Source organism: Rhinoraja longicauda, chromosome 13, assembly GCF_053455715.1.
Source record: "Rhinoraja longicauda isolate Sanriku21f chromosome 13, sRhiLon1.1, whole genome shotgun sequence".
Lineage (NCBI taxonomy): Eukaryota > Metazoa > Chordata > Chondrichthyes > Rajiformes > Arhynchobatidae > Rhinoraja > Rhinoraja longicauda.
In genome coordinates this window covers 760,395-786,606 of record NC_135965.1, presented here as the reverse complement: position 1 = coordinate 786,606, position 26,212 = coordinate 760,395, and the positions used below count along the sequence as shown (strand labels likewise).

Sequence of the window (26,212 nt, the reverse complement as noted above, 5' to 3'; positions counted from 1 at the left end):
GTGTCAAAGGTTATGATGAGAAGGCACGAGAATTGGGTAAGGAGGGAGAGATAGATCAGCCATGATTGAATAGCAGACCTGATGGGCCGAATGGCATAATTCTATTCCTATTCGTTATGACCTTATGAAGTGCAAGCTTTTGCATTCTTGTAACTTAAATCAGGCTTTTTAAGTGGCAGGGCCATGGAGTGTGCTGCAGAACAGACACCGAGGAGCACAATTGCATAATTGCCCGAACATGGGAACAAAGGTAGGCAGAGTGGTAAAGAAGGCATTTGGAATGCTTTCCTCATTGGTCAGGGTGTTGAGTGCAGGAGTTGGGATGTCATGCTGCTCAGGAGAGTTTAAACGAGAGGCAGGGGAGTGGGACCCAGAGTGATAGGGCAGAAATTGGAAGGAGTGATGGAAAGATAGTTAGGTTCAGTAACACTCAAAGTGGGGACGGGCAGGGAGAGGTGAAGGAATATAGTGAGGCACATGGGCTGAAGTGTGTCAAGAAGTATTGTGGAGAAAGTAGATGAACCGAGAGACTGGGTCGCTGTTTGGGACGATGATGTTGTGGCCACTGCGGAAACGTAGTTGCGAGAGGGACACAACTAGCAGCTCCACGTTTCAGGGTTTCCACTTTTCTGACGCAATCTATTAGAGTGAAGAGGTTGCCCTACTAATTAGGGAGACTGTTGGGTGGCACTTGGAGACTACAAACTGGAAGATTCATCCACTGAGAAGATATGGGTAGAGCTTGGAAATAAGGAAGGTCCAAGCACTCTAAAGGGATTGCACTGTAGCCCCCCCCCAATAGCAAGCGGGAGATAGAGCAATAGATATGTAAGCAGATTTCCAAAAGTTGCCAAAGCAAAAGGGTTACCTTAGTGGGTGACTTTAACTTCCCCTAACATTTACTGGGATTAGCTCAATGCCAAATGCTAAGATGGGGCAAAGGATGTGAGGTGTATCCAGGAGAGTTTCTTGAAACGGTATGTGGATAGTTCAACCCGATAAGGGAACACACTGGACCTTGTGTTGGGAAAGGAGTCTTGCCAGGTGATTGGTGTTTCAGTGGAAGAGCATTTTGGGGATCGTGATCACAACTCCACATATTTCCAGATTATTCTGAACAGGGAGAAGGGTGGGCTTTGCAGGAAAGTACTAAACTCAAGTAAGGTAAACTACAACTATATTAGGCGGGAGTTTGGAAGGGTACACTGGGAGCAATTGTTATTGGGAAAGTCAATGTCTGGCAATGAGGGGAGTTGGTTGAAGACCAGTTGATTGAGGTTCGGAACCAGGATGTTCCAGTAAGGAAGAGGGATGACGATGGCAAAGTAAGGGAACCTTGAATGAACAGAGGTTGTAACTTTAGTCAAAAAGAAATGCATGCAAGGATTAAGTGGATGGAATCAGACTGCACCTCTGAGGAACATGACGAAAGCAGGAAAGAACTCGAGCGGGTGATTAGAAGGGCCGCAGATACCATGAAATGGCTTTGAGTCAGATTAAAGAAAATCCCAAAGCTTTTTATACCTATATTGAAAACAGAAAGCTTAACCTTGTATCCCAAAGATGATTGGGTTAATGTATAAAGATAGTTTGAAGCTCTGGGCCTGTACCTGCTGAGTTTAGAAGGATGAAGGAGGAATCCCCTTGAAATTTACCAGATAATGAAAGGTCTAAATAGCGTGGATGTGTAAAGGATATTTCCAGTAATGGGAGAGTCTAGAACCAGAGGGCACAGCCTCAGAATAAAAGGACGTGCTTTTAGAATGCAGATGAGGAGGAATTTAATTAGCCCGAGGGGAGTGAATCTGTGGAATTCATTGTCACAGACGGCTGTGGAGGCCGAGACACTGGGTGTTTTTAAAAGGAGGTTGATAGGTTCTTGATTAGGAAGGACGTCAAAGGTTACGGTTACAAGACAGGAGAATGGGGTTGAGACGGAAAAATAGCCATGACTGAATGGCAGAGTAGACTTGATGGCCCAAATGGCCTAATTCTGCTGCTGTGTCTTGTCTTACAGTTTGGGGAAGAGGCTTTGGGAATCATAGCAATCATAACAAATGGGAGTGCTGCCCACCACACTGATAGCTTAGCAGCTCTATTTTTAAATCTTAAAATACAAATCCTAGAACCTTGGTTGCTTTGAGATTTTGGGTCCTCTTCATCTGTAAGTATTGGAATACGACAGAAACTCCCTGAAGGCAAATTTCGTCTAATGGCTTCTCCAATGGGTTTCTGTCCAGGGATAGAATTTCCAGTTTTTGCAATTGATCCAAGTTTGCTGGGATTTGTGATATTCGATTACAGTTCAGTAGAAGTTTCTGTAATCCTGTGGAAAAACAACAATTTTAAACGGTACAAAAAGTTAATATTTGCTGCAATGTCTTTTCAAGTGTTTGCATTGGTTTACTGAGAGATCCTTCCCTGGCCCTTTGCAGTGTTGATTGAAAATGAGAATTCAGTGTTACACAAAATTCTATACAGCATATTAAATTGAAAGTATAAGTAAATTACTGACTCTCCTGGAAAGTCTGAATCAGGAAAGGAAACTGGAAGTTACTTAGATGATAATATATAGATCTCATAATATAAACAGTGGGGCAGAATATAAATCAAGAAAGATTAATGATTTTAACAATCATGCAATGTGGACAAATCAAATTTTCAAGGATAACCATGAGCCAGTGTTTATAGATGACATTTGGAATGCTTGAGTGAGAGCAAAATGTTGAGGAACTAACCAAGGCATAGGATGTTTTAGATCTAGTATTCTGTAATGATGCAGGATTAATTAACGATTTGGGTGTAAAGGAGCAGGTTTAATTAACGATTTGGGTGTAAAGGACCCCTTAAATGTCATAATGTTCGGTGCAGTTCAGTCTGAAGAAGGATCCCAACCTGAAATGTCACCTGTCCATTAAATTCTCAGATGCTGCCCGACCCACTGAGTTCCTCCAGAACTTTGGGTTTTGCTAAAGATTCCAGCATCTGTAGTTTCTTGTCTCCATTCTGTGCGATTCTGGTCACTACACTCGTTCAAGGTGACTGTGCTGCCAAGTGTGCCAAGAGTTTTACCAGGCTAATTCCTTAGCTGGAATTTTTCAATTATGCAGAGTTTGGATAGGATATATTTGAATTTTATTTTGATCAGGGAAGATGTTCCCAAATGGTCTGATTTGGTCATTTTAACATTGAATTCCAATATTTCAATCCACTGCTGTTAATTAAATTAAAATGTTAAACAAATGCTTTAACTGGTTGTGAAGTACTTTACGTAAAGAAAATGTTCTGAATAACTTGGAAACGTTTACTTCGGCAAAGTCCTTCACTTTGTTTAGTCTGGTCCCCTTTGAATCTTTCCCCTCTTAACTTAAACTTTTGCCCTCTAGTTTTAGACTACTACCCTGGTATAAAATTGTGACCATTCACCTCATGTGTCCCTCATGATTCTATACACCTGTATAAAGTCACCGCCCAGCGTATCCCAGCCTAAGCAGTCTCTCCTTATAGAATCATAGAGCATGGAAACATGCCCACACAGACTACCAACAGATCCCTTCTACACTAGCCCCACCTGCCTGTGTAGAAAGTGCTGACTGGATACAGGAAAATGGGAATATTATTGCTAGGTACTTGACCAGTGTGGTCATGGTCAGTCAGAGGGTATGTTTCCAGACGACACAGGCTGGGAATCTATTTCCAAAAACTGTATTTAGCCTCGCAGTTCTGAATTTCTCAAATATTACTGATATTTGTTCTGTGAACTGCTCTTTAATTGCACTTGAGAATGATGTGCACTTCCTGAGCTGCCCTCAGCCCGGCCTGAGGGGACATGGAAATATACCGTGTATGTCTGATATTGAGTGGGGGATCTCGAGCAGACGGTTGTCATGGCAGTCCAGCACGGTCAGGTTCTGCAGAGTCCCAATAGTTGATGGCAAGTGCTCAATCTCATTGTTCTCGAGATACAATTCCTTCAGGTTCTGCAAACATAAATAATGAGTTTAGGCTGCAGTTAGATTGACTAAGGTCTCTGAACAATTAAGTATTACTATGCTTATTGCTTACTGAACAGACTGCTCCAAGTTGTTAAACATGATTCCGTTGGAAGCTTTAAGGATCCCCTGTAAGATGGTCTCGAAGCCCTCCGTTTCTTCCTCGACCGCAGAAACAGCCAATCTCCATCTACTAACACTCTCCTCCGCCTAGCAGAGCTGGTTCTTACCCTCAACAACTTCTCCTTTGACTCCTCCCACTTCCTCCAAACCAGAGGCGTAGCTATGGGCACTCGCATCGGCCCTAGCTATGCCTGCCTCTTTGTCGGGTACGTCGAACAATCCCTGTTCCAGACGTACACTGGCCCTATCCTCGAACTCTACCTCCGCTACATTGACGACTGCATTGGTGCTACCTCATGCAGTCATGCAGAACTTTGACTTCCCACCCAAACCACCCCCTCCCCAGGCACTTTCCCCTGCAACCGCAGGAGATGCAACACCTGTCCCTTTACCTCCCCCCTCGACTCCATCTAGGGACCCAAACAGTCTTTCCAGGTGAGGCAGAGGTTCACCTGCACCTCCTCCAACCTCATCTATTGTATCCCCTGCTCCAGATTGGCGAGACCAAGCGCAGGCTCGGCAATCGTTTTGCTCAACTCCTCCACTCAGTCTGCCTTAACCAACCTGATGTCCCAGTGGCTCAGCACTTCAACTCTCCCTCCCATTCACAATCTGACCTTTCTGTCCTGGGCCTCCTCCATTGTCAGAGTGAGGCCCAGCGCCAATTGGAGGAACAGCATCTCATACTTTGCTTGGGCAGTTTACACCCCAGCAGTATGAACATTGACTTCTCTAACATCAGTTAGTTCCTCTAATACTCTTTATCCCATCCTCCTTCCCAGTTCTCCCACTATTCTTCCTGTCTCCTGCTACATCCTTTCTTTGTCCCACCCTCTCCCCTGACATCAGTCTGAAGAAGGGTCTCGACCCGAAACGTCACCCATTCTTTCTCTCCAGAGATGCTGCCTGACCTGCTAAGTTACTCCAGCATTTTGTCTACCTTCCATTTATACCAGCATCTGCAGGGTTTTTTCCTACACCGCCCTGCCTGAGGTGGCTGGCTCTGATTGGTCCTGGTCTTTTTTCGCCTCCAGCTACTCGCCCCTCCCCCACCCCTTTACTTTCAGTCTGAAATAAAGTCACCCAACCTTTTTCTCCAGAGATGCTCCCTGACCCGCTAAGTTACTCCAGCACTTTGGTATTTACCAGCATCTGCAGTTCTTGTTTCTACAAAACGGTATGTGGATAGTTCAACCCGATAAGGGAACACACTGGACCTTGTGTTGGGAAAGGAGTCTTGCCAGGTGATTGGTGTTTCAGTGGAAGAGCATTTTGGGGATCGTGATCACAACTCCACATATTTCCAGATTATTCTGAACAGGGAGAAGGGTGGACATTGCAGGAAAGTACTAAACTCAAATAAGGTAAACTACAACTATATTAGGCGGGAGTTTGGAAGGGTACACTGGGAGCAATTGTTATTGGGAAAGTCAATGTCTGGCAATGAGGGGAGTTGGTTGAAGACCACTTGATTGAGGTTCGGAACCAGGATGTTCCAGTAAGGAAGAGGGATGACGATGGCAAAGTAAGGGAACCTTGAATAAACAGAGGTTGTAACTTTAGTCAAAAAGAAATGCATGCAAGGATTAAGTGGATGCAATCAGACTGCACCTCTGAGGAGCAATCCTGTGGATTGGAGGATAGCAAATGTTATCCCACTTTTTAAGAAAGGGGGGAGAGAAAAAACGGGTAATTATAGACCAGTTAGTCTGACATCAGTGGTGGGGAAGATGCTGGAGTCAATTATAAAAGACGAAATTGCTGAGCATTTGGATAGCAGTAACGGGATCATTCCGAGTCAGCATGGATTTACGAAGGGGAAATCATGCTTGACAAATCTACTGGAATTTTTTGAGGATGTAACTAGGAAAATTGACAAGGGAGAGTCAGTGGATGTGGTGTACCTCGACTTTCAGAAAGCCTTCGACAAGGTCCCACATAGGAGATTAGTGGGCAAAATTAGGGCACATGGTATTGGGGGTAGGGTACTGACATGGATAGAAAATTGGTTGACAGACAGAAAGCAAAGAGTGGGGATAAATGGGTCCCTTTCGGAATGGCAGGCAGTGACCAGTGGGGTACCGCAAGGTTCGGTGCTGGGACCCCAGCTATTTACGATATACATTAATGACTTAGACGAAGGGATTAAAAGTACCATTAGCAAATTTGCAGATGATACTAAGTTGGGGGGTAGTGTGAATTGTGAGGAAGATGCAATAAGGCTGCAGGGTGACTTGGACAGGTTGTGTGAGTGGGCGGATACATGGCAGATGCAGTTTAATGTAGATAAGTGTGAGGTTATTCACTTTGGAAGTAAGAATAGAAAGGCAGATTATTATCTGAATGGTGTCAAGTTAGGAGGAGGGGGAGTTCAACGAGATCTGGGTGTCCTAGTGCATCAGTCAATGAAAGGAAGCATGCAGGTACAGCAGGCAGTGAAGAAAGCCAATGGAATGTTGGCCTTCGTAACAAGAGGAGTTGAGTATAGGAGCAAAGAGGTCCTTCTACAGTTGTACCGGGCCCTGGTGAGACCGCACCTGGAGTACTGTGTGCAGTTTTGGTCTCCAAATTTGAGGAAGGATATTCTTGCTATGGAGGGCGTGCAGCGTAGGTTCACTAGGTTAATTCCCGGAATGGCGGGACTGTCGTATGTTGAAAGGCTGGAGCGATTGGGCTTGTATACACTGGAATTTAGAAGGATGAGGGGGGATCTTATTGAAACATATAAGATAATTAGGGGATTGGACACATTAGAGGCAGATAACATGTTCACAATGTTGGGGGAGTCCAGAACAAGGGGCCACAGTTTAAGAATAAGGGGTGGGCCATTTAGAACGGAGATGAGGAAGAACGTTTTCAGTCAGAGGGTGGTGAAGGTGTGGAATTCTCTTCCTCAGAAGGCAGTGGAGGCCAGTTCGTTGGATGCTTTCAAGAGAGAGCTGGATAGAGCTCTTAAGGATAGCGGAGTGAGGGGGTATGGGGAGAAGGCAGGATCGGGGTACTGATTGAGAGTGATCAGCCATGATCGCATTGAATGGCGGTGCTGGCTCAAAGGGCTGAATGGCCTACTCCTGCACCTATTGTCTATTGTCTATTGTCTATTGAAAGCAGGAAAGAACTCGAGCGGGTGATTAGAAGGGCCGCAGATACCATGAAATGGCTTTGAGTCAGATTAAAGAAAATCCCAAAGCTTTTTATACCTATATTGAAAACAGTAGGCTTAACCTTGTATCCCAAAGATGATTGGGTTAACGTATAAAGATGGTTTGAAGGTCTGGGCCTGTACCCGCTGGAGTTTAGAAGGATGAAGGAGGAATCCCCTTGAAATTTACCAGATAATGAAAGGTCTAAATAGAGTGGATGTGCAAAGGATATTTCCAGTAATGGGAGAGTCTAGAACCAGAGGGCACAGCCTCAGAATAAAAGGACGTGCTTTTAGAATGGAGATGAGGAGGAATTTACTTAGGGGAGTGAATCTGTGGAATTCATTGTCACAGACAGCTGTGGAGGCCAAGACACTGGGTGTTTTTAAAGAGGAGGTTGATAGGTTCTTGATTAGGAAGGGCGTCAAAGGTTACGGTTACAAGACAGGAGAATGGGGTTGAGACGGAAAAATAGCCATGACTGAATGGCAGAGTAGACTTGATGGCCCAAATGGCCTAATTCTGCTGTTATGTCTTGTCTTACAGTTTGGGGAAGAGGCTTTTATTGTTGGACTGTTGGGTGACTGAATTTCGTCCAATATTGGATGACAAATAAAGCTATCTTGAATTGGGAATCATAGCAATCTTGACAAATACAAAATCATTCTGTTTGATGACTGCCTCAGTTGCTTGTCTGGATTCCTAGCTTTTCCTGTGGGTTCCTTGAATTATGAGAGCAAGAGGGTAAAAAACAACCATTTCTCAGAATTGCTCCAAACCTATCTGGCTAGGACTGATTCTGCCGCAGCCTAGTTAGAAGTCACTCCAAGTCTTCTGCCTCTTACCACAAGTTGGGAGATCTCCTGAGGAACATGGGTCAATTTCATCCCATGATCTTGTCCCAAGTATAATTTCTCCAGAGAATTAATGAAGCAAATCTCCTGAGGAAAGGTTCGGAACCTGTTTCCAGTCAGACCGAGAATCTTCAAATTCGTCAGGTCCTTTATTTCTGGAGCCACCTGCAAATAACATGAGCATTTAGTTGTTTTGCAGAGCTGTGAGGAGTGCAAATATTATAGACAATAGGTGCAGGAGGAGGCCATTCAGCCCTTCGAGCCAGCACCACCATTCAATGTGATCATGGCTGATCATTCTCAATCAGTACCCCGTTCCTGCCTTCTCCCCATACCCCCTGACTCCGCTATCCTTAAGAGCTCCATCTAGCTCTCTCTTGAATGCATTCAGACAATTGGCCTCCACTGTCTTTTGGGGCAGAGAATCCCACAGATTTACAACTCTCTGACTGAAAACGTTTTTCCTCATCTCCGTTCTAAATGGCCTACCCCTTATTCTTAAACTGTGGCCCCAGGTTCTGGACTCCCCCAACATTGGGAACATGTTTCCTGCCTCTAACGTGTCCAACCCCTTAATAATCTTATATGTTTCGATAAGATCCCCTCTCATCCTTCTAAATTCCAGTGTATACAAGCCTAGTCACTCCAGTCTTTCAACACATGACAGTCCTGCCATTCCGGTAATTAACCTAGTAAACCTGCGCTGCACGCCCTCAATAGCAAGAATATCCTTCCTCAAATTTGGAGACCAAAACTGCCCACAGTAGTCCAGGTGCGGTCTCACTAGGGCCCTGTACAACTTCAGAAGGACCTCTTTGCTCCTATACTCAACTCCTCTTGTTATGAAGGCCAACATTCCATTGGCTTTTTTCACTGCCTGCTGTACCTGCATGCTTCCTTTCAGTGACTGATGCACTAGGACACCCAGATCTCGTTGTACGTCCCCTTTTCCTAACTTGACACCATTCAGATAATAATCTGCCTTCCTATTCTTACCACCAAAGTGGATAACCTCACATTTATCCACATTAAATTGCATCTGCCCGGCATCCGCCCACTCACACAACCTGTCCAAGTCACCCTGCAACCTCATAGCATCTTCCTCACAGTTCACACTACCACCCAGTTTTGTATCATCTGCAAATTTGCTAATGGTACTTTCAATCCCTTCATCCAAGTCATTAATGTATATTGTAAATAGCTGCGGTCCCAGCACCGAGCCTTGCAGTACCCCACTAGTCACTGCCTGCCATTCTGAAAGGGACCCATTTATCCCCACTCTTTGCTTTTTGTCTGCCAACCAATTTTCTATCCATGTCGGTACCCTACCCCCAATACCATGCGCTATAATTTTGCCCACCAATCTCCTATGTGGGACCTTGTCGAAGGGTTTCTGAAAGTCGAGGTACACCACATCCACCGGCTCTCCCCTGTCAATTTTCCTAGTTACATCCTCAAAAAAGTCCAGAAGATTAGTCAAGCATGATTTCCCCTTCGTAAATCCACGCTGACTCGGAACGATCCAGTTACTGCTATCCAAATGCTCCGCAATTTTGTCTTTTATAATTGACTCCAGCATCTTCCCCACCACTGATGTCAGACTAACTGGTCTATAATGTCCCGTTTTCTCTCTCCCTCCTTTCTTAAAAAGTATTGCTAGTACCATTGTTTTTACAGAATGTAAACCTCCTAGCCGATAAAGTCCTTTTCTGATGGAGGTTAGAGTTCCAATTCAAATGGGATGGTGCAGACAAATCCAGGGCAAAAATCAAAAAGGGCCACTTTTCAACATAATTGTATAAGGGGTAAGAGAGTTGTAAAAACAAGCCTGAAGGCTTTGTGTCTCAATGCAAGGAGTATACGTAATAAGGTGGATGAATTAAATGTGGAGATAGTTATTAATGATTATGATATAGTTGGGATTACGGAGACATGGCTCCAGGGTGACCAAGGCTGGGAGCTCAACATCCAGGGATATTCTATATTCAGGCGGGATAGACAGAAAGGAAAAGGAGGTGGGGTAGCGTTACTGGTTAGAGAGGAGATTAAAGCAGTGGAAAGGAAGGACATTAGCTTGGAGGAAGTGGAATCGATATGGGTAGAGCTACGAAACACTAAGGGGCAGAAAACCCTAGTGGGAGTTGTGTACAGGCCACCTAACAGCAGTAGTGAGGTTGGGGATGGCATCAAGCAGGAAATTAGAAATGCATGCACTAAAGGTGCAGCAGTTATAATGGGTGACTTCAATCTACATATAGATTGGGTGAACCAAACTGGAAAGGGTGCTGAGGAAGAGGATTTCTTGGAATGTTTGAAAGATGGTTTTCTAAACCAACATGTCGAGGAACCAACGAGAGAACAGGCCATTCTAGACTGGGTATTGAGTAATGAGGAAGGGTTAGTTAGCAGTCTTGTTGTGCGAGGCCCCTTGGGCAAGAGTGATCATAATATGGTAGAGTTCTTCATTAGGATGTAGAGTGACAAAGTCGATACAGAAACAAGTGTTCTGAACTTAAAGAAAGGTAACTTTGAGGGTATGAGGCGTGAATTGTCCAAGATAGACTGGCGATTGATGCTGAAAGGGTTGACGGTGGACATGCAATGGAAGGCATTTAAAGGTCGCATGGATGAACTACAACAAGTGTTCATCCCAGTTTGGCAAAAGAACAAACCAGGAAAGGTAGTGCATCCGTGGCTAACAAGGGAAATCAAGGATAGTATTAAAACAAAAGATGAAGCATACAGATTAGCCAGAAAAAGTAGCATACCAGAGGACTGGGAGAAATTCAGAGTCCAGCAGAGGAGGACAAAGGGCTTAATTAGGAAAGGGAAAATAGACTATGAGGGAAAACTGGCAAGGAACATAAAAACAGACTGCAAAAGCTTTTATAGATATGTCAAGAGAAAAAGATTAGTTAAGGCAAATGTAGGTCCCTTGCAGTCGGAAACAGGTGCATTGATCAAAGGGAACAAGGAGATGGCAGACCAATTGAACAAATACTTTGGTTCTGTCTTCACTAAGGAAGACATAAACCGTCTGCCGGAAATAGCGGGGGTCCGGTGGTCTAATGAGATGGAGGAACTGAGGGAAATCCAGGTTAGTCGGGAAGTGGTGTTAGGTAAATTAAATGGATTAAAGGCAGATAAATCCCCAGGGCCAGATAGGCTGCATCCCAGGATGCTTAAGGAAGTAGCCTCAGAAATAGTGGATGCATTAGTGATAATTTTTCAAAACTCTTTAGATTCTGGAGTAGTTCCTGAGGACTGGAGGTTAGCTAATGTAACCCCACTTTTTAAAAAGGGAGGGAAGAGAGAAAACGGGGAATTATAGACCAGTTAGCCTAACATCGGTAGTGGGGAAAATGCTAGAGTCAGTTATTAAAGATGTGATAGCATCACATTTGGAAAGTGGTGAAATCATCGGACAAAGTCAGCATGGATTTACCAAAGGCAAATCATGTCTGACGAATCTTATAGAATTTTTCGAGGATGTAACTAGTAGAGTGGATAAGGGAGAACCAGTCGATGTGTTATATCTGGACTTTCAGAAGGCCTTCGACAAGGTCCCACATAGGAGATTGGTGTACAAACTTAAAGCACACGGTATTGAGGGTTCAGTTTTGAGGTGGATAGAAAATTGGTTGGCGGACAGGAAGCAAAGAGTAGGAATAAACGGGTCCTTTTCGGAATGGCAGGCAGTGACTAGTGGGGTACCGCAAGGCTCAGTGCTGGGACCCGTTATTTACAGTGTATATTAATGATTTGGACGAGGGAATTGAATGCAACATCTCTAAGTTTGCGGATGACACGAAGCTGGGTGGCAGTGTTACCTGCGAGGAGGATGCTAGGAGGCTGCAGAGTGACTTAGATAGATTAGGCGAGTGGGCAAATGCATGGCAGATGCAATATAATGTGGATAAATGTGAGGTTATCCACTTTGGCGGCAAGAACAGGAAAGCAGACTTTTACCTGAATGGTGACCGATTGGGAGAAGGGGAGATGCAACGGGACCTGGGTGTCATGGTGCACCAGTCATTGAAAGCAAGCATGCAGGTGCAGCAGGCAGTGAAGAAAGCGAATGGTATGTTGGCATTCATAGCAAGAGGATTTGAGTTTAGGAGCAGGGAGGTTCTGCTGCAGTTGTACAGGGCCTTGGTGAGACCGCACCTGGAGTATTGTGTGCAGTTTTGGTCTCCTAACCTGAGGAAAGACGTTCTTGCCTTAGAGGGAGTACAGAGAAGGTTCACCAGATTAATCCCTGGGATGGCGGGACTTGCATATGAGGAAAGACTGGATGGACTGGGCTTGTACTCGCTGGAATTTAAAAGACTGAGGGGGGGATCTTATAGAAACATATAAAATTCTTAAGGGATGGTTGGAGAGGCTAGATGCGGGAAGATTGTTCCCGATGTTGGGGGAGTCCAGAACCAGGGGCCACAGCTTAAGGGTAAGGGCTTTTAGGACTGAGATGAGAAAACATTTCTTCACACAGAGAGTGGTGAGTCTGTGGAATTCTCTGCCACAGAAGGTAGTTGAGGTCAGTTCATTGGCTATATTTAAGAGGGAGTTAGATGTGGCCCTTTTTGCTAAAGGGATCAGGGGGTATGGAGAGAAGGCAGGTACAGGCTACTGAGCTGGATGATCAGCCATGATCATATTGAATGGCAGTGCAGGCTCGAAGGGCCGAATGGCCTACTCCTGCACCTATTTTCTATGTTTCTATATCATCAGAGAGCATTTTAAATAGAGATGGATAAGTAGCGTCCTAGTCATACAGCACAGAAACAGGACCTTCAGACCACCAAAGATGCCCCACTTAAAGTAGTCCCATTTGCCTGTGTTTGGCCCATATATCTCCTAAATCTTTTCTTGCTATGTACCTGGCCAAATGTTTTTAAATGTTATTGTACCTGCCGCAACTACTTCCTACTTTCTAGCAGCACATTCCATATACCCACCCTTTGTGTGAAAAGCTTTCCCCTTGGGTTCCTATTAAATCTTTCCCCTATCGCCTTAAACCTGTGCCCGCTAGTTCTTGATTCTCTTACCCTGGGGAAAAAGACTCTATTCATCTCATCTATTCTCCTAAGATAGACACAAAATGCTGGAGTAACTCAGTGGGTCAGGCATCTCTGGAGAAAAGGAATAGGTGACTTTTCGGGTCGAGACCCTTCTAAAGACTGAGAGTCAGGGGAGGGAAACTGGACCTATGAAAAGGTACAGAACAAATCAGAACCTGCCCCAATGGCCAAGGAGCCCACAATGGTCCATTGTTGGCTGTGGAGGAGGTGATAATGAAGGGATACAAAGAGTGAAACTAGCAGGACGATGAAGGTGGGGGAGGGATGGAGAGAGAGTGATTACAAGGGTGACTAGAAATTAGAGAAATCAATAAACTCCCAAGTGTAGACCCCTTATGACTTTATTATGACATCTATTCTCCTTGTGACTTTATGCACCGCTATAAAACCACCCCTCAGTCTCCTGGGCTCCAAAGACTAAAATCCTAGACTGCCTAATCTTGCCCTAAAGTCTTGGCAACATCGCCATCATTCCTCCCTGCCCCTTTTCCAACTTTATGGCATCTTTCCTGGAGCAGGATAACTAAAACAGAACACAGAACTTCAAATATGGTTTTGCCAATGCCTTATACACAGCAACATAACATCCCAACCTCTATGCACAATTCTCCTTAAGGAATATATTGCTGAGTTTTTGGGGAAGTAACAGGGGTTGTGGAGGTGGTAGTTTAGAGTTGGACTAATTGGAACCACCAGTTAGGGCACCCTGTGTGTACAAATCCCCCACAGATCTGTATAATCCACCTACTTCCCACCTTAAACATATGCCTGATTTGTTCACCCCAGACAGTCAAGTCAAGTCAAGTCAATTTTATTTGTATAGCACATTTAAAAACAACCCACGTTGACCAAAGTGCTGTACATCAGTTCAGGTACTAAGAACGAACATACAATGGCACACAAGCATAACAGCACATACATAAACAGTTCACAGCGCCCCCTCAGAGGGCCTCAAACGCTAAGGTGTAGAAATAGGTTTTGAGCCTGGACTTAAAGGAGGGGGTAGTTCTGATGGGGAGAGGGATGCTGTTCCACAGTCTAGGAGCTGCAACCGCAAAAGCGCGGTCACCCCTGAGCTTAAGCCTAGACCGCGGGATAGTCAGTAGCCCCAAGTCGGCCGACCTGAGGGACCTGGAGATAGAGAGGGGGGTTAGAAGATTTTTGACATGCGGGGGGGGGGGGGGGCAAGCCCGTTTAGGGCTTTGTATGTGAATAGGAGGAGCTTGAAGTTGATTCTGTACTGTACTGGGAGCCAGTGGAGAGAGGCCAGAATCGGGGTGATGTGGTCCCATTTACAGGTACCCGTCAGGAGACTCGCTGCGGCGTTTTGGACCAATTGCAGGCAGGACAGGGATGATTGGCTGATCCCAGTGTATAGGGAGTTGCAGTAGTCTAGGCGGGAGGAAATGAATAAGTGGATGATTTTTTCAATGTCGTCAAATTGGAGGAATGGTTTGATTTTAGCTATGGTACGAAGCTGGAAAAAGCATTGACTTGCTTGTCAAACTTTAATGCAGAGTCAAATATCACGCCCAGGTTTTTGACATGCGGTTTGACTAGGGAGGATAGGCTTCCAAGGCTGCCTGTTATCATTTTGATGGAGTCGGGGGGGCCGAATAGGATGTCCTCAGACTTGCTCACGTTTAGTTGAAGGAAGTTCTGTGCCATCCAATATTTAATGTCCTCAAGGCAGTGCATGAGGCTGATTAAATTTGACCGGTTGTTGGGTTTCAGGGGGAGATAAAGTGTGTGTCAGAAAGGGGAAAAGATTCCTATTATCTACCCCCTCACTTCTTCTATAGTCTTATGTTTTGAAAAAAACGTCAGGTGATCTAATTGAAATATATAAAATTCTTACTGATCAAGACCGGGTAGAATGCAGAGCTGATATTTCTTCTGGATGCGTATCTAAAACTAGAGTCATACTGCATGGAAATAGGCCCAACTTGTCCATGCCAACCGAGATGCCCCATCTACACTAATTCCACTTGCCTGCCTTTGGCGCATATCCCTCTAAACCTTCTGTCCAGCAGTCAGAATTTCAAAACAAGGAGTGGGGTATTGAGCAGCAGAGATGAGAGGACCAGAGATCATGCGAGAAAGGCTTAGAGGTAATATATCAGGCATGACCTTCTGAATGAAGGGGCAGGTAGGTATAAGCAGCCACATGACCTGCTCCCACTTCTATTTCTTACATTCTTATCAACTCTTACACCATCTCTGACAACCCGTCCTCCACTCTGGTTCTGTCTCTTTCTGGTGCTCCATTCCACCCATCCTGTGCTTCATAGTTATGGTGTCAGCTTCTCTGATACTGTGCACCTTTCTCTACCTCACATGGTCTGGCATCCTTTCTCCGACTCCTGCTTTGAATGCTCAGGTATGAAGGCTTGTACCTCTTTTAGTTTACTGTCATCCAGTGACAGTATCTCCAACTTGTCCAGGTCACAGATTTGCAATGGAAAGTACCTCAGAGGATTTTCACTCAGGTCCAACAGGTGAATATTTGTTAAATTGGAGAAGCAACAGCTTAGTTTCTTTAACTGTGTGTTTTTTAGATAGAGGAGTTGTAAACGATCTTCCAAGTTGCACACAGCTGTTGGAAAAACATGTAACTGATTATCAGAGAGAGCTAGTTCAACCAAATTGGCGGGGAATGAAGTGAGATTGCGATGCAGCTTATTTCCGCTAATATCTAATGCACAGATATTTAGACATTCTCCCAGGGAATCGGGAAGGTTGCTCAACTGGTTATCACTTAAGTATAAATGCTTTAAGTTTTTTAGAGAATTGATATCGTCAGGAAGCAAATTCAATAAATTGTGCCTCAAATTCAAAACTTCCAGCTTTGGCAGGAGGCAAAATCCTGGTGGCAAGCTGCATAGTTGGTTGTTGTTCAGGTGGAGTTGTTGCAGTTCGGTCAGGTTCCTGATTTCCCAGGGTAAGGATGTCAGACAATTGCCTGATAACCCCAGCAGCTGAAGGTGATGCAGCTTTCTGCAGATCTGGGCTGGAAGCTGCACTAAGTTCAGATTGGCCAGGCGTAGTTCCTGCAAGGTATGCAGATGGCACAAGATGTTTGTGGGGATTCCACAATCCAGTGGATTGTCACTCAGATCCAAACTCTGGAGCTTTTGGCAGTTCACAAGCTGATCACAAATGCAACTCAGTTTGTTGTTGTTCAGGTACAAAACCCGGAGTCTCTGCAGCAAACCAATCTCAGGTGGGATCTCCTCGATCTCATTGCCCTCCAGGTGCAACTCCTCCAGGTACTGCAGACGCAGGACCGTAGGCGGAATAGAGTGCAGGTGTGCGCCACCCAGATCCTGAAACAATGTGTGGCCCTTCAGCAACTGCACAACATCTGGGCCCGCTTCAGGGGCACCCAATAAACATGGAACATCTGGAATATTGAATCCTGCCTGACTATTGCACCGTCCCACTGCCGACATCTGGAAACAGAAGCCCCATGAGAATAGACAATAGACAATAGACAATAGGTGCAGGAGGAGGCCATTCGGCCCATCGAGCCAGCACCACCATTCAATGTGATCATGGCTGATCATTCTCAATCAGTACCCCGTTCCTGCCTTCTCCCCATACCCCTTGACTCCGCAATCATTAAGAGCTCTATCTAGCTCTCTCTTGAATGCATTTAGAGAATTGGCCTCCACTGCCTTCTGAGGCAGGGAATTCCACAGATTTACAACTCTCTGACTGAAAAAGTTTTTCCTCATCTCTGTTCTAAATGGCCTACCCCTTATTCTTAAACTGCGGCCCCTGGTTCTGGACTCCCCCAACTTGCGAACATGTTTCCTGCCTCTAACATGTCCAATCCATTAATAATCTTATATGTTTCAATAAGATCCCCTCTCATCCTTCTAAATTCCAGTGTATTACAAGCCCAGTCGCTCCAGTCTTTCGACATATGACAGTCCCGCCATTCCGGGAATTAACCTAGTAAACCTACGCTGCACGCCCTCAATAGCAAGAATATCCTTCCTCAAATTTGGAGATTAAAACTGCACACAGTACTCCAGGTGCGGTCTCACTCGGGCCCTATACAACTGCAGAAGGACCTCTTTGCTCCTATACTCAACTCCTCTTGTTATGAAGGCCAACATGCCATTGGCTTTCTTCACTGCCTGTTGTACCTGCATGCTTCCTTTCAGTGACTGATGAACCAGGAGTGTAACGTCCAGCCACTCCACCCCTCCCCTGCCATCTGCAACACACTCCTTTCCCATCCTATGCCTCTTCCTTCCTTCATTACCTCTGATCATCCAAACCCACACCAATCCACATACTCCTCCATCCTCAACACACCAACCCCACTCACTACACCGCTCACCCTTCTGCCATGCATCCACCCATTCTACCAAGCATCATCAACACTTCCTTACTGTGAGGGACACATTTCCAAAGCAGGTGGCTGGCAAATACTATATCACAAAAGGAGGTATCACAAAATGCTGGAGTAACTCAGCAGGTCAGGCAGCATTTAGGAGAGAAGGAATGGGTGACGTTTCGGGTCGAGACCCTTCTTCAGACTGATGTCAGGAGGGCGGGACAAAGAAAGGATATAGGTGGCGACAGGAAGATAGAGGGAGAACTGGGAAGTGGGAGGGGAACAGAGGGACAGAGGAACAATCTAAATTTAGAGAAGTCAATGTTCATACTGCTGGGCTGTAAGCTGCCCAAGTGAAATATGAGGTGCTCTTCCTCCAATTTCTGGTGGGCCTCACTATGGCACTGGAGGAGGCTCAGGACAGACGGGTCAGACTGGGAGTAGGAGGGTGATTTGAAGTGCTCAGCCACCGGGAGATCAGATTGGTTAAGGCGGACAGGGTGAAGCTGTTGGGCGAAACAATCGCCGAGCCTGCGTTTGGTCTCACAGATGCAGAGAAGTTGACATCTGCAACGGCGGATACAATAGATGAGGTTGGAGGAGGTGCAGGTGAACCTCTGTCTCACCTGGAAATACTGTTTGAGTCCTTGCATGGAGTCGAGGGGGGAGGTTAACGGACAATAGACAATAGACAATAGGTGCAGGAGGAGGCCATTCGGCCCTTCGAGCCAGCACCGCCATTTAATGTGATCATGGCTGATCATTCTCAATCAGTACCCCGTTCCTGTCTTCTCCCCATACCCCCTGGCTCCGCTATCCTTAAGAACTCTATCCCGCTCTCTCTTGAATGCATTCAGAGAATTGGACAGGTGTTGCATCTCCTGCGGTTGCAGGGAAAAGTGCCCGGGGAGGGGGTGGTTTGGGTAGGAAGGGATGAGTGGACCAGGGAGTTACGGAGGGAATGGTCTCTGCAGAACGCAGAAAGAGGAGGGGATGGGAAGATGTGGCCAGTGGTGGGGTCACGTTGGAGGTGACGGAAATGTTGGAGGATGATTTGTTGGATACGCTGGCTGATCGGGTGGAAGGTGAGAACGAGGGGGATTCTGTCCTTGTTACGAGTGGGGGGAGGGGGAGCAAGAGCGGAGCTGCGGGATGTAGAGGAGGCCCTAGTGAGAGCCTCATCTATAATGGAAGAGGGGAAGCCCCGTTTCCTGAAGAATGAGGACATCTCTGATGCCCTAGTGTGAAACACCTCATCCCGGGCGCAGATGCGGCGTAGACGGAAGATTGGGAGTAGGGGATAGAATTTTTGCAGGAGACAGGATGGGAAGAAGTGTAGTCCAGATAGTTGTGGGAGTCAGTGGGTTCATAGTAGATGTCAGTCACTAGTCTGTCTCCTGTGATGGAGATGGTGAGATCCAGAAACGGGAGGGAGATGTCGGTGATAGTCCAAGCATATTTAAGAGCAGGATGGAAATTGGTGGTGAAGTGTAAGAAGTCAGTGAGTTCTGCATGGGTACAAGAGGTAGCACCAATGCAGTCGTCGATGTAGCGGAGGTAGAGTTCGGGGATGGGGCCGGTGTACGCCCGGAACAGAGATTGTTCAACGTACCTGACAAAGAGGCAGGCGTAGCTAGGGCCCATGCGAGTGCCCATAGCTACGCCTCTGGTTTGGAGGAAGTGGGAGGAGTCAAAGGAGAAGTTGTTAAGGGTAAGAACCAGGTCTGCTAGGCGGAGGAGAGTGTTGGTAGATGGGGATTGACTGGTTCTACGGTCGAGGAAGAAACGGAGGGCTTCGAGACCATCCTTGTGGGGGATGGAGGTGTAGAGTGACTGGACATCCATGGTGAAGATGAGGGAGTGGGGGCCTGGGAACTGGAAATTATTGAGACGGAGAGCAGGTGAGGTGTCTTGGACGTAGGTGGGGAGGGATTTGACCAGGGGGGATAGGTTGGAGTTGAGGTAGGTGGAAATAAGTTCAGTGGGACATGAACAGGCAGAAACAATGGGTCTGCCAGGACCGTTCTGTTTATGGATTTTAGGGAGAAGGTAAAATCGGGCCGTGCGGGGCTGGGGAACTCATTGACGACTGTATTGGCGCTATCTCTTGTACCCATACTCCTCCCACTTCCTCCAAACCAGAGGCGTAGCTATGGGCACTCGCATGGGCCCTAGCTATGCCTCCCTCTTTGTCGGGTACGTCGAACAATCCCTGTTCCAGGCGTACACCGGCCCCATCCCTGAACTCTACATTGACGACTGCATTGGTGCTACCTCTTGTACCCATGCAGAACTCACTGACTTCATGCATTTCACCACCAATTTCCATCCTGCTCTTAAATATACTTGGACTATATCCGCCATCTCCCTACCATTTCTGGATCTCACCATCTCCATCACAGGAGACAGACTAGTGACTGACATCTACTATAAACCCACTGACTCGCACAGCTATCTGGACTACACTTCTTCCCACCCGGTCTCCTGCAAAAATTCTATCCCCTACTCCCAATCATCCGTCTACGCCGCATCTGCGCCCGGGATGAGGTGTTTCACACTAGGGCATCAGAGATGTCCTCATTCTTTAGGAAATGGGGCTTCCCCTCTTCCATTATAGATGAGGCTCTCACTTGGGCCTCCTCTATATCCTGCAGCTCCGCTCTTGCTCCCCCTACCCCCATTTGTAACAAGGACAGAATCCCCCTCATTCTCACCTTCCACCCCATCAGCCAGCGTATCCAACAAATCATCCTCCAACATTTCCGTCACCAACAACGGGATCCCACTACTAGCCACATCTTCCCATCCCCTCCCCTTTCTGCATTCCGCAGAGACCGTACAATAGACAATAGGTGCAGGAGGAGGCCATTCGGACCTTCGAGCCAGCACCGCCATTCAATGTGATCATGGCTGATCATTCTCAATCAGTACCCCGTTCCTGCCTTCTCCCCATACCCCCCGACTCCGCTATCTTTAAGAGCTCTATCCATCTCTCTCTTGAATGCATTCAGAGAATTGGCCTCCACTGCCTTCTGAGGCAGAGAATTCCACAGATTCATAACTCTCTGACTGAAAAAGGTTTTCCTCATCTCAGTTCTAAATGGCCTACCCCTTATTCTTAAACTGTGGCCCCTTGTTCTGGACTCCCCCAACTTGCGAACATGTTTCCTGCCTCTAACATGTCCAACCCCCTAATAATCTTATACGTTTCGATAAGATCTCCTCTCATCCTTCTAAATTCCAGTGTATACAAGCCTAATCGCTCCAGTCTTTCAACATATGATAGTCCCGCCATTCCAGGAATTAACCTAGTAAACCTACGCTGCACGCCCTCAATAGCAAGAATATCCTTCCTGAAATTTGGAGACCAAAACTGCACACAGTACTCCAGTTCCCTCCGTAACTCCCTGGTCCACTCGTCCCTTCCTACCCAAACCACCCCATCCCCGGGCACTTTCCCCTGCAACCGCAGTAGATGCAACTTCTGTCTCTTTACCTCACCCCTCAACTCCATCCAAGAACCCAAACAGTCTTTCCAGGTGAGATAGAGGTTCATCTGCACCTCCTCCAACCTCATCTATTGTGTCCGCTGCTCTAGATGTCAACTTCTCTACATCGGCGAGGCCAAACGCAGGGTCGGCAATCGTTTTGCTCAACACCTTCGCTCAGTACACCTTAACCAACCTGATCTCCCGGTGGCTGAGCACTTCAACTCCCCCTCCCTGTCTGACTTTTCTGTCATGGGCCTCCTCCAGTGTCATAGTGAGGCCCACCGCAAATTGGAGGAACAGCACCTCATATTTCGCTCTGGCAGCTTACAGCCCATTGGTATGAACATTGACTTCTCTAACTTTACATAGTTCCTCTGTCCCTCTCTTCCCCTTCCCAGTTCTCCCTCTATCTTCCTGTCTCCACCTATATCCTTTCTTTATCCCACCCCTCCTGACATCAGTCTGAAGAAGGGCCTCGACCCGAAACGTCACCCATCCCTTCTCTCCTAGATGCTGCTTGACCTGCTGAATTACTTCAGCATTTCGATTTGTACCAGCATCTGCAGTTACTTTCCTACACATATCACAAAAGGAAGCTGTTTCCCCTTGGGCAATGGTACTTTCCCAAAGGAACCAAATTAACTAAAAACTTGGGATAAGAACTTCTAGTAATCATGGAAATTCTTCTGATGAGGCACATGTCCCATCCATGACCCATCTGTTATGTATAACAACATGGACAACTTTATCTCTCCTCCATCCTCACTTTGTGAACCTCGCTTCAAAATCATCTCCTTCAACTTCCCTTTCCAACAATATAGAATTTAATACAGAGACATGTGAGGTGCTGCATTTTGGGAGGTCTAACATGGGCAGGACCTACACAGTGAATGGTAGGGCTCTGGGGAGTGTTGTAGAGCAGAGGGATCTAGGAGTGCAGGTGCATGGTTCCTTGAAGGTGGAGTCACAGGTAGAGAGGGAGGACAAACAGTCTTTTGACACATTGGCCTTCATCAGTCACAGTGTTGTATAGAAGTTGGGAAGTCATGTTGCAGTTGTGTAAGACGTTGGTGAGGCTGCATTTAGAGTATTGTGTTCAGTTCTGGACACCATATAATAGGAAAAATGTTGTCAAGCTGGAAAGGGTGCAGAGAAGACTTACGAGGAGGTTGCCAGGACTTGAGGGTCTGAGGTTTTAGCAGAGGTTGAACAGGCTCTATTCCTTGGAGCACAGGAGGATGAGGGGTGTTCTTATAGAGGTATAAAAGATTATGAGTGGAATAGATTGGGTGGTTGCACAGTCTCTTGCCCAGAGTAGGTGAATTGAAGACCATTGGTCATAGGTTTAAGGTGAAGGGAAAAAGATTTAATAGGAATCTGAGGGGTAACATTTTCACACAAAGGGTGATGGGTGTATGGAACAAGCTGCCAGAGGAGGTAGTTGAGGCAGGGACTATCCCAAAATTTAAGAAACGGTTAGACAGGTACATGGATAGGACAGGTTTGGAAGGATATGGACCAATCGCTGGCGGGTGGGACTAGTGTAGCTGGGTCAGCGTGGGCAAGATGGGCTGAAGGGCCTGTTTCCACACTGTATCACTCTGTGACTCTATGAAGGGCCTGTTTCCACACTGTATCACTGTGACTCTATGAAGGGCCTGTTTCCACACTGTATCACTCTGTGACTTAATGAAGGGCCTGTTTCCACACTGTATCACTGTGACTCTATGAAGGGCCTGTTTCCACACTGTATCACTCTGTGACTTAATGAAGGGCCTGTTTCCGCACTGTATCACTCTATGACTCTATGGAGGGTCTGTTTCCACACTGTATCACTCTATGACTCTATGAAGGGCCTGTTTCCACACTGTATCACTCTATGAAGGGCCTGTTTCCACACTGTATCACTGTGACTCTATGAAGGGCCTGTTTCCACACTGTATCACTCTATGAAGGGCCTGTTTCCACACTGTATCACTCTGTGACTCTATGAAGGGCCTGTTTCCACACTGTATCACTGTGACTCTATGAAGGGCCTGTTTCTACACTGTATCACTCTATGAAGGGCCTGTTTCCACACTATATCACTCTGTGACTCTATGAAGGGCCTGTTTCCACACTGTATCACTCTGTGACTCTTTCGCTGCTCCCTTGTAACCTAATCAGAATCCATCCAGCTCCACTACCACGACACACATTCCTCACAAACAACATCATGTCCACTTCCATCTCACATTTAACTCTTCCAACAACCCTCCCACCACTTCTCTTCCTCCTTCATACTTTCCCTCTCGCAACCCTACATTCTTTATACCTCCTCCACCCACTCGTATTAATCTCCTCAACCAACTCTCACACCTATTAGCCAGGCCCATCTCCCCTTACCTTCATTGGTTGCTATGAATTGAATTTCCTCCTTTCCAAGTCTCTTTAACCCACTACCACTCATTCGAACACTCCCTCTCACCTTCGCCAACCCCATTCCAATTTCCCTTGTCACTAACACATATGACCATCCAATAACCTTTCCCTCCACCCCTCCACAATCACACTCCCCAATGACCCTATTCCACTCCCAATTGCAGCACCATGCCCTCTCCCTCATTCCATCCCATGCTCTCTCCTCTCCACCACCACCACCCCATTACCGTGCCTTTGCACAAATCCCTCGCCAGCATGAGGCCACCAACTCCTCCCTCTCTAGCCACTCACAACACCCAGCAACATTTGCCCCTCCCACCAATCCCTCTCAATGTGCTCTCCCCTGTTACTCTGTCATCGATATTACCCACCCCTCTCCCATGCCCCAGCTCCATCTTTAACTCAGTTCTCCCCTTCTCCTGCCCTCTGCCCTGCTCCCGCCCACCTCCCTCCCTCCCCACCCTCCCCTCACTGTACACCCTCCCCTCACTGACCCTCCCCCCTCACTGTACACCCTCCCCTCACTGTACACCCTCCCCTCACTGTACACCCTCCCCTCACTGTACACCCTCCCCTCACTGTACACCCTCCCCTCACTGTACACCCTCCCCTAACTGACCCACCCCCCTCACTGACCCACCCCCTCACTGACCCCCCCTCACTGACCCTCCCCCCTCACTGACCCCTCCCTCACTGACCCCTCCCTCACTGACCCCTCCCTCACTGACCCACCCCCCTCACTGACCCACCCCCCTCACTGACCCCCCCTCACTGACCCTCCACCCTCACTGACCCTCCCCCTCACTGACCCCTCCCTCACTGACCCACCCCCTCACTGACCCCCCCTCACTGACCCACCCCCTCACTGACCCTCCCCCTCACTGACCGCCCCTCACTGACCCACCCCCCTCACTGACCCCCCTCCCTCCCCACGCCTCCCCGCCAGACCACCAATACTCCCCGACTTGCATCCTCTCTATTTCACACCCACCTAACTCCCCTCCCCCCCACCTCCCCCTCTGTATACCCGACTCCTACCACTGCCCCCATAACTACCCTCACTGACCTCCACTGTACACCCTCCCCTCACTGTACACCCTCCCCTCACTTTACACCCTCCCCTCACTGACCCACCCCCCCCTCACTGTACACCCTCCCCTCACTGACCCACCCCCCTCACTGACCCACCCCCCCTCACTATACACCCTCCCCTCACTGTACACCCTCCCCTCACTGACCCACCCCCCCTCACTGACCCACCCCCCCCTCACTGACCCACCCCCCTCACTGTACACCCTCCCCTCACTGTACACCCTCCCCTCACTGACCCACCCCCCCTCACTGACCCACCCCCCTCACTGTACACCCTCCCCTCACTGTACACCCTCCCCTCACTGTACACCCTCCCCTCACTGTACACCCTCCCCTCACTGTACACCCTCCCCTCACTGTACACCCTCCCCTCACTGACCCCCTCCCTCACTGACCCACCCTCCCCTCACTGTACACCCTCCCCTCACTGACCCCCCTCCCTCACTGACCCTCCCCCCTCACTGACCAACCCTCCCCTCACTGTACACCCTCCCCTCACTGTACACCCTCCCATCACTGACCCACCCCCCCTCACTGACCCTCCCCTCACTGGCCCCCCTCCCTCATTGACCCACCCTCCCCTCACTGTACACCCTCCCCTCACTGTACACCCTCCCCTCACTGTACACTCTCCCCTCACTGACCCCCTCATTCACTGACCCTCCCCCCTCACTGACCCACCCTCCCCTCACTGTACACCCTCCCCTTACTGTACACCCTCCCCTCACTGTACACCCTCCCCTCACTGTACACCCTCCCCTCACTGTACACCCTCTCCTCACTGACCCACCCCCCCTCACTGTACACCCTCCCCTCACTGTACACCCTCCCCTCACTGTACACCCTCCCCTCACTGACCCACCCCCCCCTCACTGTACACCCTCCCCTCAATGTACACCCTCCCCTCACTGTACACCCTCCCCTCACTGTACACCCTCCCCTCACTGTACACCCTCCCCTCACTGTACACCCTCCCCTCACTGTACACCATCCCCTCACTGTACACCCTCCCCTCACTGTACACCCTCCCCTCACTGTACACCCTCCCCTCACTGACCCTCCCCTCACTGTACACCCTCCCCTCACTGTACACCCTCCCCTCACTGTACACCCTCCCCTCACTGTACACCCTCCCCTCACTGTACACCCTCCCCTCACTGTACACCCTCCCCTAACTGACCCACCCCCTCACTGACCCACCCCCCTCACTGACCCCCCTCACTGACCCTCCCCCCTCACTGACCCCTCCCTCACTGACCCATCCCCCTCACTGACCCACCCCCCTCACTGACCCCTCCCTCACTGACCCACCCCCCTCACTGACCCACCCCCTCACTGACCCCCCCTCACTGACCCAACCCCCTCACTGACCCTCCCCCTCACTGACCCACCCCCTCACTGACCCCCCTCACTGACCCACCCCCCTCACTGACCCTCCCCCTCACTGACCCCCCCTTACTGACCCACCCCCTCACTGACCCCCCCTCACTGACCCTCCCCCTCACTGACCCCCCCTCACTGACCCTCCCCCTCACTGACCCCCCCTCACTGACCCACCCCCTCACTGACCCCCCCTCACTGATCCACCCCCCTCACTGACCCCTCCCTCATTGTACACCCCCCCTCACTGACCCCCCTCACTGACCCACCCCCTCACTGACCCCTCC

General features: G+C 48.1%; 1 protein-coding gene across 1 annotated transcript in view; it reads right to left on the bottom strand.

Annotated features, from left to right (window-relative positions):
* The window catches only part of LOC144599113 (uncharacterized), a 32,216-nt gene that overhangs the window by 3,030 nt on the left and 2,974 nt on the right, over positions 1-26,212 (bottom strand). Inside the window, exons 2-5 of the mRNA XM_078409832.1 lie at positions 15,590-16,645; positions 8,104-8,277; positions 3,842-3,980; positions 2,130-2,326 (exon numbers count right to left, since the gene is read on the bottom strand). Coding sequence (XP_078265958.1) covers positions 2,130-2,326; positions 3,842-3,980; positions 8,104-8,277; positions 15,590-16,645 — 1,566 coding nt within the window. The remainder of the gene's footprint in view (positions 1-2,129; positions 2,327-3,841; positions 3,981-8,103; positions 8,278-15,589; positions 16,646-26,212) is intronic.